General features: G+C 33.2%; 1 protein-coding gene and 1 pseudogene across 2 annotated transcripts; one reads left to right on the forward strand and one right to left on the reverse strand.

Moving 5' to 3' along the window:
* Positions 1-1075: 1075 nt before the first annotated feature.
* On the reverse strand, positions 1076-2969 carry LOC145107954 (trimethyltridecatetraene synthase-like). Its single transcript, XM_079044918.1, has 2 exons — positions 2011-2969; positions 1076-1919 (listed from the first exon to the last, which is right to left on the reverse strand). The coding sequence occupies exons 1-2, from the start codon at positions 2920-2922 to the stop codon at positions 1290-1292; spliced, it is 1542 nt and encodes a 513-aa protein (XP_078901044.1). The 5' UTR covers positions 2923-2969; the 3' UTR covers positions 1076-1289.
* Positions 2970-7946: 4977 nt separating this feature from the next.
* On the forward strand, positions 7947-11685 carry LOC145105539 (eukaryotic translation initiation factor 5B-like; annotated as a pseudogene). The gene is made up of 10 exons (XR_013707348.1): positions 7947-7999; positions 8115-8604; positions 8688-8966; positions 9113-9392; positions 9505-9801; positions 9904-10549; positions 10643-10738; positions 10948-11079; positions 11179-11313; positions 11402-11685. The product of XR_013707348.1 is annotated as a eukaryotic translation initiation factor 5B-like (transcript).
* Positions 11686-17010: the final 5325 nt, after the last annotated feature.

The raw sequence follows: 17010 nt of genomic DNA on the forward strand, positions 1-17010 counted from the left end.
CGCCGTTTCTAAAAATTAAAACCTTGAGAAAGAATAGAATTTGTCCAAATATGAAGACACCAATGCCCCTATTGGAAGTAAGAATGTTTTATTCAATTCCTTCGCTTCAACAACTATGTTGGGATTTTGTACCCACGCCAATAGTTACATTTGTCATATTTAAACCTCGTTGCATGGGCATAGTTGAAATAGATTTGGATGTAGTTCCACGTTTCCTCACCATTGTTGAACACTATCAAGATCTCAAAAGCAAAATAGGAGTGAAAATAGAATAAAAGATCTATGATGACCGGAAAAATGAAAAGTATATTTTAGGGAACTTAAAAACAAAGATATATGAATACTAAATGAATATGAACAGATGTTGGTATTAAACTAGAGAGAAAGAAAAATACCAAAATACCCTCTTATGATTAGCATTTGGGAGGATTTAGAAAAAGTTTAAATGGTGTTGGTGGAGAGGGACCATTTTTGAAATAGAATCTGAACTTAGGGACATCTTTGGGAAACTTTTAAAAGTTTGACCAATCTTGAAATTCTTGATAAAGCTTAGAGACAATTCTCGTAATTTACTCTTTCAATTAATAAATATGGTATTACCGAAATGACATAAGGGGCATTGTATTGCTAAGGTGGAACGACAAACATCATGCCAGGTGCTTCGCATGTAGAGAATTGTGTGCACCATGACATCCCAATGACGACTCTCTTTTCTCAATTTACTCATTTTGACCTTTTCGTGTCTTAATTTTTTTCTATTTATGTTTTCCGTTTGCCATCTCGCTCATTGTACAATATTTATGTTGTTCGTTTGTCATCTCATTGTACGATGATAATTAAATGGATACATTCTTTATTTTTAAATACAACAATACACGTATTTTTGCTGCATCAAACAATTTACCTTATATATTCTACTCAATATTTTTACTACAAAAATGTCTTCTTCAAATTCTCAAAACAATAAAAAAAAACATCAACTAGAAACAACCCAAACAATTCCTAAATGTAGTTTTGTATCTTTCTTATTATTATTATTATTATTATTATTATTTTCTTATGTTTTAGTTTAATGTTAACGAAATTTTTAGTTTTTAGCAATATTAAATTGTTTAAAAAAAAGGATACGTTTTGTAAGTTTTGCAACGAGGTGGACATCGGCACCACGGCATCACTCCACCGGCCTAATACATACGACTCCTATAAAACTAGGTATACAAGTGACAAGTGCATGTAAATATAGGTGTACACTATATAGCTACAGAGCATAATACACACTTAAAAGTTGATCACAAAGAATACATTTTGAATCCGAGCCTTGGGTGAGCGACGGTAGTAAGTGGGATCTCTTTAGGTGTCGAGAGCCCAAATACTTCTTTCATCTGCAACTCCTCCTTCGTCATTTTACCTGGCAGTTTCCAATCAAATCCATGGAGCAAGTTAGCCAAGTTTGTTTCGATAATCTTGAGTCCTAAACTATAACCAGGACACATCCTTCGACCTGCACCAAACGGTAGTAGCTCGGAGTTATAACCTTTTACATCGATGTCATTCTCAATGAATCTATCAGGAAAAAAATCCAAAGGTTTATCCCACAACTCTTGATCTCGTCCAATTGTCCAAACGCTAACGAAAACTATAGTATCTTTTGGAATGTCATAACCAGCTACTTTACAGTCTTCGCGTGTTCTTCGTGGAACTAATAGCGGGACAACCGGATGCAACCTCATCGTCTCCTTCACGATTGCCTTGATGTAATGAAGGTCTGACATGTCCTTCTCTTCGACCCATCTTTCTCGACCTATAACCCGATCCAGCTCTTCTCTCGCCTTTTCAAGTATTTCCGGGTTTTTTAGAAGTTCTGCCATCGCCCATTCTATTATTATCGTTGAACTTTCGGTTCCACCTGCAAGCATATCCTGTAAATATTTAAGATTATTATTAACTCAAATGCGCATTTCAAAATTTCAATGGGTTTTCTTTGAAGTTTGTATCAGTTATATACGTTACCAGTGTGAACGCCTTGATGCCATGTCGCTCAAGCTTAACTTCGAGTGTCGGATCATCTGCAATCTGCAACAGCAAATCAACCATGTCTGCCGGAACAAAAGTCTCCGGCGGCTCAGCCTTCCTGCATGCATCGTGCTCGTTTAAAACGTGTTCGAGAAATCCGTCGAAGTTCTTGCTAACTGTTTTCATCCTTTTCACGTATCCTTGAAGGTCCATGAAAGCAATCCATGGTATCCAATCCCCAATGTTAAGCACTCCGTTCAACAAGAACATTTCTTCGAACATCGTTTTAACTTGTTTGCTGCTCATGGTCAAGTTTCCGGCCACCGATTCTTCCAAATAACGCTTTCCCAACGCCATCCGACTGATTATATTGAAACTCACCGTCCACAACAAATCTTTCAAGACAATGGACTCGCCTGACGACTTGTGCACCACCTTCAAAAGCGACTTCATCTCCTCCACTCGAATGTACTCGAACGAATCCAACCTTTTTGCACTGAACAGCTCCACGATACACAGTTTACGGGCTTGCTGCCAGTAGGAACCGTACGGTGACCAGACGATGTCGGAGTAATTATAGGTGGTGTATTTCCCGGCGGCCATTTTGGGGCGGCAGATGAAGTTAGAGTCCATCGTTTTCAGGAAGACTTTAGCCATCTCAGCGGAGGAGGCCACGACGACGTGAAAGGAACCGAATTTGAGGTGCATGATGTCGCCGTATTTATGAGTGAGTTCATGGATGGAACGGTGAGGAAGTGATCCCATGAGGTTGAGGTTTCCGATGATGGGCCAGGGATTGGGGCCGGGAGGGAGGTTGGGTTTGGTGGGACGGCGGAGTTGGCAAGCAAGGTGAAGGAGTACCACCGTGGCTAGCCCCACAACTGCATAAATTAAGGAAGATGCTTCCATTGATGTGATGAAGGTGGTTGTTCGATGAGGGTGTTTTTTTATAGTTGAGTAAATGGTGGATAATTAAAGTGATTAACTCAAGGAACAAGTGAGAAGATAATATATTCAAATGTCTATAAACGGCCAAAGTGTTTTATTTAAAAAAACAATTATTGTATAGTTAACATATCACTATTGTGAGAGTATTTTCAATACGTCCTTATGATTTGGTTAATATTACATTTTTGACTACTAACTTTTTTTTATTCAAACATTTTTATAGTGTGTTTTTGTTACGATTTTAGTTTCCCGTTACATCTAAAAACCTAAATCTCCTAATCCTTCAGACGTAGATTCGCTTCATCATTTCTTTACTGCAACCACTCTCCACCCTCAGTCCTACATCAAAAACATTGGTCATCAATGCTTGTCGGGAAACCCATAATCCCGCTAACATTAGTACATGATACATTTGTTGATACGGTTAAAATGATTAATTGGTGCGAGTATCGAACAACACCAATAAATATCACATCAAAAAATGTCATAATTTAATAGTGTGGTTATAAAATCGCACCAAAAGACAAATAAAACCGCACCGACAAACATTATAGGAAGAATACATAACCTCACCAACAAACAAGGAACCGAACCAGTAAATATTTGCACCATAAAATATGAAACCACACCAACCGCACAAAAAAATAAAGCAACTATTCTTCACTACACATCTGGGACGACTTCTGTGTCCCTCTTGGAAAGCTGGAGACAACATTTCTTCTACCTCTAGTTGAGATTACCAACCATTGGTTTTGCCTAAACCATAAAATCCCAATATAAATATAATATAGAAATTATAATCCAGTTAGTTAATAAGAAAATAAAAAAGAAACAGAAGAATACCTTTTGGATATCAAATTTTGATTCTTTTTATCGTTGGATAATGAAGTAAAAGAGATATACCTAGAATACGAGCAACAAGAAAACATGTTTAGGAAGTTAAAGCAACTTATCGGCCATAACGATATATAGACCTAAATAATAGTGTTGCTTACAGAAATCTAAACATCATATTAACAGAAAAAAAAACCCCACAAACCAAGAAACTTACAGTGGTTAAGTGTCGCAGGAGGGAAGGGTCGTCGTAGTTTTTGGCTAGGGTTTCTGCCTATTGGAATATTGGGAACGAGAAGAAGATTACTATTTTTGGAATCGAGCGATACCTATATTGCTTTATGTTTTTGAACTTTGGAATCAAAGAGCATATTCAGGAATGAGTCGATTTGGGAGGAGAAACGGAGGAGACGAAATAACTGGGAGGGAAACAAAAAGTCAAACGAAAAAAAAAGGTTGGGGGATCTCACGCGAAATGAAAATTTTGAACGAAATAATGCATTTATCGGTGCGGTTATAGGAAAATCACACCAACAAATGCATTTGTTAGTATGGTTATAGGAAAACCGCACCAACAAATAATTTGCACGGTTTTCATATGATCGCACCTTTAAATGCATTTATTTGTGCGGTTATGTAACATCCTAATTTTCAACCCAAATTTTTTCTTTTGAAAACAATAAGTAATTCATCCAATGTTTTTTTCATGAAGATCAGAGTAATAATTTAATTCAAAACATTGTAAAACCATAGTATAAAAATTGCATCAAAGTCGAGTTTTGGAAAGACATAGTATTAGACGGGTTTAAAAACCAATGAAGTGTAGGCGGTGGATCTAGAAGTTTGAATGAAAGAAAAAAATTGAGAACCAATAGGGCTCCTAAAGGGGCCTTGCAATTAATAAATTATATAATATCATAAAACCTTATATAAATAAAAATAAGTTAGACGATAAATAATAGAACGGTTAACATTATGTCTTTAAAAAAGGCTAAAAGGTGCTACAAATAAATTATATATTTTTTAATTTATAAATTACTTAAAACAATAATAACTTTATATAACAAATGATGATGTTTATAAAATCTATATATTTGTTTTTTTCTTGGTTTTATTAAAGATTATAATATATTAGCATGTTTATTATCAAACATAAATAAAAAAGAGTATCAAATAATTAACTCAAATGTTTTCCATAAATTTGTGGAAGTTAATGAATAAAAATATCAAATTCTAATGGTAAAAATATAATTGTTTAACTTTGAATCATAATACTTAATTATCTAAATTATTATATATTTAAGTATAAATAAGTTAAATGACAATAAGACTAACCAACAATAAATTTAACATTACACTTAATACGATATTTAAGTATTATTAGTTAAAAGCCTTTTGGGTCGTACTATTTAATAGATAAGTTGAAAAGTAATAGTAGTTTCTAATGAATAAGGTTCAAGATATGAATTTAGCATATTTAATTCAATATATAAAAATAATTTCTTTTTTATATATCAAAATACATTTTTGTATACATTTATGATGAATAAACTTTTAACAAAATAAATCACAAAATGCAAAAGAATTTTATAGAAATGATAAAAAACCACATTAATCCAAAACTTAATTGTTTTTATAGGTTTCTAAGGATTAAATGACAATAAGACTATCCATCACTAAATTTAGCATTATATTTAATTCACTAGTTAAGTATTATTAGTTACAAATCTTTTGGATTCTACTATTTAATAGATAAGTTGAAAATTCATAGTAGTTTCTAATGAATAAGGTTCAAGATATGGATTTATGTTGAATCACATAAGTTTAAAGATAACGATTATAAAAATATATGCATTTATACTTGGTTTATTTGATTCATACTCTCCTGAACACCAAAAATTCATTCTTGGTGGTTCAAGCTTAAAAGGTTATATTATCAAAGAGTTGAACTAGCATTCATCTAGTGTTGGAGCTTTTGGTGGACTTTCTCTAGATGGAATCTACTTTGGGTTATTGCCATCATCATCATCGTTCAACCTCCTGTGAGGACCAAAGGAAAACAAAGGTTGTTAATCTTATCCTTCTATGGTTGTTGATTTAAATATTGCATGTTCATGTAATGTGATGCTTTGTCAGAATCTATGTTGTTCAAGTTTTATTTTAAAGTCTTCCGTTGCGAACTCAAAAGTTTTATGTTTCGAAACTTGATCTTGAACACCATGTTTCCATCAAGTGGTTTTAAAGCCTTCTTTACATGCATGCATAGATTTTATTGATGAAATGAAAATATTTGGTTTTTGGAAGCCATGGACGATTTTCATGCTCGTATGAAAAGTTCATGCATGGCCTCTTTAGCAACATGCAATGCTAGTTTTAAGAGAGAAAATGTGATCAAGTTTTTTTAACTACATGAATTTGATCACATTGACGTTCCCTTAGAAAAACAAAATATTATTTGATAATTTTTGTATGATTATATGTGCATAAACAAGCTATGGACGATGCATTGTGTGTTGTTGGACTTTTCGATATGGTTGTAATATTATTTATTCATTCAAATGGTTTGTAATAGTAAATAGGAAACTCTTCATTTTTTATGTTGTAAATATTAGATTAGTTTGTAATCTAGTATAAGTACTTTAAGATGTAACAAGAAATGAAGATGAAGCCATTTTGAAGATCGAAAAGAGTTGAAATTTATTAATTTTAATAGCAGTGGAAAACACAACATTTTTTGTGAAGTGTTGCATCAGATTCTATGAAGTTGAAGCAACAGCCCCGAATGCAACATTTCTATGAAGTGGTGCATGTTGTTGGAACGTGTTAAAATTAGTTAAGGTTGTAAAAGTCGCTAGGAGGGAGTAAAGCGGTCGACTAGGGTTATGCGACTAATCGGTCTAGGCGGAGATTAATCGGCGCCCAGGAGGGGACCCTTAATTGTGTTGAAATTTATTTTTTTTAAATTAAATATTACTTATATCCTAACAAAAATATTAAATATGACAAATTGTTATGATTATTTACTTATTTTGTTATGATATATAAAATTTATTCAAAAATTATTATATTTTAAGAAATAAATATTTGAAAATTTGAAATTTTAAAAATTTTCGAAAATTCGAAAAGCTTTGAATTTTTTTTTTTTTTTTAAATTTGAAGATTTGAAATTTTGAAAAAATTGAAAATTGTGGCCGCCTAGGAACGCCCAGGACCACCTACGATTGCCCATGACCGACTCCGCCTAACTCGACCGACTAGCATTAATCGTAGACGGTAAGAGGGTACCGAGCGCCTAGGCGGCCGCCTAGCCCGATTTTTACAACACTGAAATTAATAGAGAATTCATCATCTTGCATACATTGGATTTCTTCTTAAGTGGGAGCTTCAACAACAACAAATCTTGAAGATTTTTGGTCCCTAATGTCCCTTAGGAAAAGGACTTGATATTTCATGTATGACTCACATGAAATATAACATAGTTATGGCTTTGTTTATGCACCCATGTTTGTGTGTGATGATTGTATATTGTTATATTGATTGCATGGATGAAATAGGATTTTGCATGCTAGACAACCAAAACAACTACATACATATCATCATGGAGTTTTTTTATTTTCAAAAACAATAACTTTAAACATAAGATGCTAAAAATGGATTTTCAAATAAAAGGGATTTTATTCTAAAAGTCTTCAAGTCTTTGAAATTGATAAAAAAAAGGGATAAAATAGAGATTTTAAAACTCATGGCGAACTCCATGTCTAAATAATAAATGATTATTAAAAGACTAAAATTGGTTCCTAACACACAAACTCAAAAGTTAATACAATATATTAAAAGTTGAACTAAAATGAACCAATAAAATAAAATGTGATTTTTCTGAAATGTACAATGTATTATTGAATGCATGAAATATACATGATACAATATGCTTTTAAAACTATAATTATAAAACGTATAAATCCCTTTAAAATGCAAGTCTATGTCGTCCTCTTAAAAGACACTCACTCGTCACTTATATGGTCATTGTGGGATAAAGCTCACCTAACCGCGCGCGTGCATTTATCCTTTGATGTGCGAGGTAGTTTTGTAATTCCTATTTGATAAATGTCACCTAACCACTGGTTATATACCGATTCTACATGCGTTTTAAGATGGATGACTTGATCGGGAATCTTCCCTCGCTCGACTTCTCTCAGTCAAATATGTAAAATCCTCAATCGGAGAACCATGAGCGTTTCTCCTTTCTCCTACACCAGTCGGCAGAAATCAAGGAGTCTAGAAGGGTTTTTCGTCACTAGGCCACAAAATTGAAATCAAAGGGGTGGGTTCTCGTTTCTTATAAACATTATACAGACACACATTTCATATACCCTCCATTTGCTTCTCTCGATCATTGGCTCCTCATGGCTGCCCCCTTCTGACATTTTCTCTCAACAAATTGGTGCCACTTACATTCTAGCTGAGAACATTTGTGAGAGAACAAAATAATTGAAAGCTGATTCAATACTCAATGTCCCTGGTTTATTAGTTATCGATACACCTGGCCATGAGTCCTTCAAGAACTTAAGGTCTCAGGGTTCTGGGTTATGTGATATTGCCATTTTGGTTGTTGCCATTATGCATGGGTTCGAACCACAGACTATTAAATCACTAAATCTATTGAGAATGAGGAATACAGAGTTCATTGTGGCCTTGAATAAGGTTGACAGATTATATGGGTGGAAAACGTGTCGCAATGCACCAACTGGGAAAGCAATGAAACTTCAGTCCAAAGATGTTCAACTTGAATTCGAGCATAGGCTCACTCAGGTAATTAGAAATTTGTAATCCCACAAGAACATACGTTTTCTTTTCTTGCTGTCTTTCTCATGATTTGTGCTTTGTGATTTCAGATAATTATAGAATTCAAGGAGCAAGGATTGAATACCGAATTGTACAGCAAGAACAAAGACAGAGGGGAAACTTATAGTATTGTACCCACAAGTGCTATCAGGGAGTTTTTTATGTGATCTATTGTTCACACACCATTTAAATATCGGGTATTGAATTTTGAACCAAATTTTTTGCTTTTGGTGGAAATTCAGTGGTGAAGGCATACCTGAGATATTACTACTTGTCCAATGGGCTAGAAGACAATGATTGCAAAACTTACATACAGCAGTGATATTCAGGTATATATATATATATATATATATATATATATATATATATATATATATATATATCTTATTTTTCCACTTCCATTTTTTTCCATTTCTATGAGAGTTTTGATCACTGATTCTTGGAATGAAATTTTTTGTACTGTACGGTGTTGGAGGTTGAAGTGATAGAATGCCTTGGAACAACCATTGAAGTGGTTTTGGTTAATGGCGTGCTTCATGAAGGAGATGAGATTGTTGTTTGTGGCTTTCAAGCAAGTGCAAACAATTTGTTGCTACATTTGAGTCACTTTCTGTTTGTATGCTATAATAAATAAATATATGGAAGAATGATGCTATTTTTTATTTACCAAACAATGCTTGTTCAGGGACCAATTCATACAACAATCTGATCATTGTTGACTCCTCATCCAATGAATTCAGCAACTTCGTGTAAAGGTGAGGGATCTGTTTAAACCTTTTTGGGCTTTTTAAATTTGAAAAATGTTATTTTTTTCAAATTCATGAGTTATCTCCGGTCTTTATGAGTTTTTTTTGTTGTTTGATTTAGGGAGCCTACATTCATCATAAATAAATCAAAGCTGCACAAGGGATCAAAATTAGTGCTCATGTGATGATAGTTTGCAAATTGTTTCTTGAATTAGATAACTGAGACGTCTTTTGAACAGTCTACAATTGATGCCATGTTTCTTTCTTCTTTTGAGAAACATGGTCATACCAAAATTTTAATTTTATTCCATTCAATCCCACCAGATTCTTGGTGGGTCAGGTAATATAAGAGTGATTTTAGAATGTGATTATATTATCTCCCTGATCCTATTGGAAACTGGACAAGGCTCATAAGACTGTGAGTATATTATCTTGCTTTTCTTGTTCCTAGTTTTATAAATCTTTTCCATTTTCCAAATATTTTTGGTTTTTCATTTTAATAAAATCATTTATCATGTAGTGATTGGCAAGGAACATCGATGGAGGGACCTATTCCTTCTACAATATCTCTGTTGACAAACTTACAAGAATTGTGAGCCGACTTTGTGTTAAATAAATTTAACTAATTTTTCATCCACTAATGAAACTTACTTTAATTTTGCATTTTGGTTTTCAGGAAGATAAATGATTTGACTGGACTTAAAATGTACCTGTAGTTAAGATGTGGTGCTTTTATTTATTTATTTATTTTCATTTTTAGCACTTGCAAGTTGTTGGGCTTAATGAGTTAAGCACTTTATCTGGACATCTATTTATGGTTGTTGTTTTTACTTAATCTGGTCATAATGACTTAATAGCTTAAGCTGGTGTAATATATTAAGACACTAACTTGTTTTTTCCTCACAACTCCTATCACATTAAAAATTGATGAATGTTGTGAAATTTGATTTTCTTTCTTTGAATGTAAGGGTAAAATGGTCATTCAGTCTAGAAAAGGTATCACAGTTTATGTATACAACATTTTATCCATATAGATGTTGTTATCCACTCAGCCATTTTAACAATACAGTTGTTAATTCAGCATTGCTGGGAAGGAAACTTTGGAGAAGGCAGATCTTGAAGTGGCCTTGAAGGGTCTAAAAAACAGGCTTATGGCCAAGAATGTGGTATGTTGAAAATTTTTCATTCTCAATATAAAGTTTATTGGATAAAGTATGAAGTAGTTATTCAGAAATGACAAATGTACCCTTTTGGAATAGGATGAAGAGATTGCTGAAAAACTTTATGAGTCTGTAGCGGTAAGCCCGGTGGGCAAAAAACTTGCTTCTTTTACTAGGGTATCATCAACAGTTCAGGCGAGTCAACTCTGTCCTTTTTGTCATTTTATGATTACTTGATTTGTAAAATATGAGAGTGATATTGAGTGCAGTGCAGGGTGCAATGTGAAAATTGAAATTTACCTTTCTTTTGTAAAATTTAATGATTATATTAATTATTTATGAAATTCAAAAAGAAAAAAGACAAAAACAGGTATCCAAGCTGCTAACTTTGTTGTTTTGTGTAGGCTCAGTTTGGTGCTAATGTTATGATTGATGATTGGGAAGAGAATTTGGATATGATTACTGCTAACAGGACCAAAGATGATGAATTGGTGCTTATTCATCTTGGAGATTGTTTGTGGAAGGAAACGAGTAATGTAAGTTCCATAATTCCATTAAGTAATAAAAAAAAAAAAAAAAAAAAGAATATTCATGTTTAATTATGAGGTTGTGATTACATATAACAAATGATTCAGATTATTGCTGCACAAATTTGCTACTTAGTTGCTGAAGCAAAGTTTGAGGCGTATTCAAACAATGCTAGACTATATCTCATTGGTGCAGATCACTAGAAGCATCCACGAACATATGACTATCCAAAAGCCATTCAGGTGGGCCCCACTTGTCAATAATTTCATTATTATATTTACTTTTATTTCTTCCTACTAGAGCAATAACAAATATTATGAATGTGGACAGAGGACAAGTAGTTTACATCATTATTAAGATGTTGGGCTCGAGTAATTGGTCATCTAGTAAGCATAATTAGATGTGATTGGATTAGAACAAGTACAAAGAAGATGTGTGGTTCAGGTTCCTATGGCTATGTTTGGGGGGTCTGGAAACTATGCCTCCGCATTATATATTGCAGCTTCAAAAGTCAAAACATTGGAAAAGGTTAAAGCCGAGCTTCTTGATCTTGTTGCAACCTCTCAGAAATCCCCAACTTTCTCACATTTCATGAAGGATTTGGCAGTGCCAGCAGATACCCGAGTCAAGGCTATGACTTAGATCTGTGATCAAGCTAAATTATTATGCATGTATGTGATATATAAATCCAATCAATTGGCCTAAAAAGACAGGTATACCCTCATTGTCTATAAAATGTGTTTTTTAAAGATTTATGTGTTTTTTAGATCACTTGGTATGATCAAGCGATTTAACATCAATACATAAGACAACACTTGGTAAGTATAAGGTTTTTTTTTGTAATTTTTTCTCATAATTTGTGGTTTTTTTATGATGGTTGACAATTCTGGTCATGTTTTCACACAGATCATGTTTGAGGATGATATGCTGCTGCTTCTTGATTTGGTGAAAGTTGATTCATGTATCTTAATCCCTTCTAGTGTTCCATTAGTTATTGATTATACTTTTCAGGTCAAACTTAGAGAGATTATTTGTATACATTATATTTTTGTATAATGAGATTATTCAATGTGATTTAGTTTAAATGTTAATACATTTATCGTATGAAATGAATTGTTTTATTATTATTCGTAAATGTGTCGTAAATGCGTATTGTAAATGATTGTTGAATTTTATGACACACAAATGTGTGTCATCTTCATTTATGATAGGGGCTTTAATGATACGCAATGTTAAGATGTTGGGCTCGAGTAATTGGTCATCTAGTAAGCATAATTAGATGTGATTGGATTAGAACAAGTACAAAGAAGATGTGTGGTTTAGGTTCCTATGGCTATGTTTGGGGGGTCTGGAAACTATGCCTCCGCATTATATATTGCAGCTTCAAAAGTCAAAACATTGGAAAAGGTTAAAGCCGAGCTTCTTGATCTTGTTGCAACCTCTCAGAAATCCCCAACTTTCTCACATTTCATGAAGGATTTGGCAGTGCCAGCAGATACCCGAGTCAAGGCTATGACTTAGATCTGTGATCAAGCTAAATTATTATGCATGTATGTGATATATAAATCCAATCAATTGGCCTAAAAAGACAGGTATACCCTCCTTGTCTATAAAATGTGTTTTTTTTAAAGATTTATGTGTTTTTTAGATCACTTGGTATGATCAAGCGATTTAACATCAATACATAAGACAACACTTGGTAAGTATAAGGTTTTTTTTTGTAATTTTTTGTCATAATTTGTGGTTTTTTTTATGATGGTTGACAATTCTGGTCATGTTTTCACACAGATCATGTTTGAGGATGATATGCTGCCGCTTCTTGATTTGGTGAAAGTTGATTCATGTATCTTAATCCCTTCTAGTGTTCCATTAGTTATTGATTATACTTTTCAGGTCAAACTTAGAGAGATTATTTGTATACATTATATTTTTGTATAATGAGATTATTCAATGTGATTTAGTTTAAATGTTAATACATTTATCGTATGAAATGAATTGTTTTATTATTATTCGTAAATGTGTCGTAAATGCGTATTGTAAATGATTGTTGAATTTTATGACACACAAATGTGTGTCATCTTCATTTATGATAGGGGCTTTAATGATACGCAATGTTAAGATGTTGGGCTCGAGTAATTGGTCATCTAGTAAGCATAATTAGATGTGATTGGATTAGAACAAGTACAAAGAAGATGTGTGGTTCAGGTTCCTATGGCTATGTTTGGGGGGTCTGGAAACTATGCCTCCGCATTATATATTGCAGCTTCAAAAGTCAAAACATTGGAAAAGGTTAAAGCCGAGCTTCTTGATCTTGTTGCAACCTCTCAGAAATCCCCAACTTTCTCACATTTCATGAAGGATTTGGCAGTGCCAGCAGATACCCGAGTCAAGGCTATGACTTAGATCTGTGATCAAGCTAAATTATTATGCATGTATGTGATATATAAATCCAATCAATTGGCCTAAAAAGACAGGTATACCCTCCTTGTCTATAAAATGTGTTTTTTTAAAGATTTATGTGTTTTTTAGATCACTTGGTATGATCAAGCGATTTAACATCAATACATAAGACAACACTTGGTAAGTATAAGGTTTTTTTTGTAATTTTTTCTTATAATTTGTGGTTTTTTTATGATGGTTGACAATTCTGGTCATGTTTTCACACAGATCATGTTTGAGGATGATATGCTGCTGCTTCTTGATTTGGTGAAAGTTGATTCATGTATCTTAATCCCTTCTAGTGTTCCATTAGTTATTGATTATACTTTTCAGGTAAAATTTAGAGAGATTATTTGTATACATTATATTTTTGTATAATGAGATTATTCAATGTGATTTAGTTTAAATGTTAATACATTTATCGTATGAAATGAATTGTTTTATTATTATTCGTAAATGTGTTGTAAATGCGTATTGTAAATGATTGTTGAATTTTATGACACACAAATGTGTGTCATCTTCATTTATGATAGGGGCTTTAATGATACGCAATGTTAAGATGTTGGGCGCGAGTAATTGGTCATCTAGTAAGCATAATTAGATGTGATTGGATTAGAACAAGTACAAAGAAGATGTGTGGTTCAGGTTCCTATGGCTATGTTTGGGGGGTCTGGAAACTATGCCTCCGCATTATATATTGCAGCTTCAAAAGTCAAAACATTGGAAAAGGTTAAAGCCGAGCTTCTTGATCTTGTTGCAACCTCTCAGAAATCCCCAACTTTCTCACATTTCATGAAGGATTTGGCAGTGCCAGCAGATACCCGAGTCAAGGCTATGACTTAGATCTGTGATCAAGCTAAATTATTATGCATGTATGTGATATATAAATCCAATCAATTGGCCTAAAAAGACAGGTATACCCTCCTTGTCTATAAAATGTGTTTTTTTAAAGATTTATGTGTTTTTTAGATCACTTGGTATGATCAAGCGATTTAACATCAATACATAAGACAACACTTGGTAAGTATACGGTTTTTTTTGTAATTTTTTCTTATAATTTGTGGTTTTTTTTATGATGGTTGACAATTCTGGTCATGTTTTCACACAGATCATGTTTGAGGATGATATGCTGCTGCTTCTTGATTTGGTGAAAGTTGATTCATGTATCTTAATCCCTTCTAGTGTTCCATTAGTTATTGATTATACTTTTCAGGTCAAATTTAGAGAGATTATTTGTATACATTATATTTTTGTATAATGAGATTATTCAATGTGATTTAGTTTAAATGTTCATACATTTATCGTATGAAATGAATTGTTTTATTATTATTCGTAAATGTGTCGTAAATGCTTATTGTAAATGATTGTTGAATTTTATGACACACAAATGTGTGTCATCTTCATTTATGATAGGGGCTTTAATGATACGCAATGTTAAGATGTTGGGCTCGAGTAATTGGTCATCTAGTAAGCATAATTAGATGTGATTGGATTAGAACAAGTACAAAGAAGATGTGTGGTTCAGGTTCCTATGGCTATGTTTGGGGGGTCTGGAAACTATGCCTCCGCATTATATATTGCAGCTTCAAAAGTCAAAACATTGGAAAAGGTTAAAGCCGAGCTTCTTGATCTTGTTGCAACCTCTCAGAAATCCCCAACTTTCTCACATTTCATGAAGGATTTGGCAGTGCCAGCAGATACCCGAGTCAAGGCTATGACTTAGATCTGTGATCAAGCTAAATTATTATGCATGTATGTGATATATAAATCCAATCAATTGGCCTAAAAAGACAGGTATACCCTCCTTGTCTATAAAATGTGTTTTTTTAAAGATTTATGTGTTTTTTAGATCACTTGGTATGATCAAGCGATTTAACATCAATACATAAGACAACACTTGGTAAGTATAAGGGTTTTTTTTGTAATTTTTTCTCATAATTTGTGGTTTTTTTATGATGGTTGACAATTCTGGTCATGTTTTCACACAGATCATGTTTGAGGATGATATGCTGCTGCTTCTTGATTTGGTGAAAGTTGATTCATGTATCTTAATCCCTTCTAGTGTTCCATTAGTTATTGATTATACTTTTCAGGTCAAACTTAGAGAGATTATTTGTATACATTATATTTTTGTATAATGAGATTATTCAATGTGATTTAGTTTAAATGTTAATACATTTATCGTATGAAATGAATTGTTTTATTATTATTCGTAAATGTGTCGTAAATGCGTATTGTAAATGATTGTTGAATTTTATGACACACAAATGTGTGTCATCTTCATTTATGATAGGGGCTTTAATGATACGCAATGTTAAGATGTTGGGCTCGAGTAATTGGTCATCTAGTAAGCATAATTAGATGTGATTGGATTAGAACAAGTACAAAGAAGATGTGTGGTTCAGGTTCCTATGGCTATGTTTGGGGGGTCTGGAAACTATGCCTCCGCATTATATATTGCAGCTTCAAAAGTCAAAACATTGGAAAAGGTTAAAGCCGAGCTTCTTGATCTTGTTGCAACCTCTCAGAAATCCCCAACTTTCTCACATTTCATGAAGGATTTGGCAGTGCCAGCAGATACCCGAGTCAAGGCTATGACTTAGATCTGTGATCAAGCTAAATTATTATGCATGTATGTGATATATAAATCCAATCAATTGGCCTAAAAAGACAGGTATACCCTCCTTGTCTATAAAATGTGTTTTTTTAAAGATTTATGTGTTTTTTAGATCACTTGGTATGATCAAGCGATTTAACATCAATACATAAGACAACACTTGGTAAGTATAATGTTTTTTTGGTAATTTTTTCTTATAATTTGTGGTTTTTTTATGATGGTTGACAATTCTGGTCATGTTTTCACGCAGATCATGTTTGAGGATGATATGCTGCTGCTTCTTGATTTGGTGAAAGTTGATTCATGTATCTTAATCCCTTCTAGTGTTCCATTAGTTATTGATTATACTTTTCAGGTCAAATTTAGAGAGATTATTTGTATACATTATATTTTTGTATAATGAGATTATTCAATGTGATTTAGTTTAAATGTTAATACATTTATCGTATGAAATGAATTGTTTTATTATTTTTCGTAAATGTGTCGTAAATGCGTATTGTAAATGATTGTTGAATTTTATGACACACAAATGTGTGTCGTCTTCATTTATGATAGGGGCTTTAATGATACGCAATGTTAAGATGTTGGGCTCGAGTAATTGGTCATCTAGTAAGCATAATTAGATGTGATTGGATTAGAACAAGTACAAAGAAGATGTGTGGTTCAGGTTCCTATGGCTATGTTTGGGGGGTCTGGAAACTATGCCTCCGCATTATATATTGCAGCTTCAAAAGTCAAAACATTGGAAAAGGTTAAAGCCGAGCTTCTTGATCTTGTTGCAACCTCTCAGAAATCCCCAACTTTCTCACATTTCATGAAGGATTTGGCAGTGCCAGCAGATACCCGAGTCAAGGCTATGACTTAGATCTGTGATCAAGCTAAA

This window comes from Lactuca virosa, chromosome 4 (assembly GCF_052849685.1).
Source record: "Lactuca virosa cultivar CGN04683 chromosome 4, Lactuca_virosa_CGN04683_v6, whole genome shotgun sequence".
Lineage (NCBI taxonomy): Eukaryota > Viridiplantae > Streptophyta > Magnoliopsida > Asterales > Asteraceae > Lactuca > Lactuca virosa.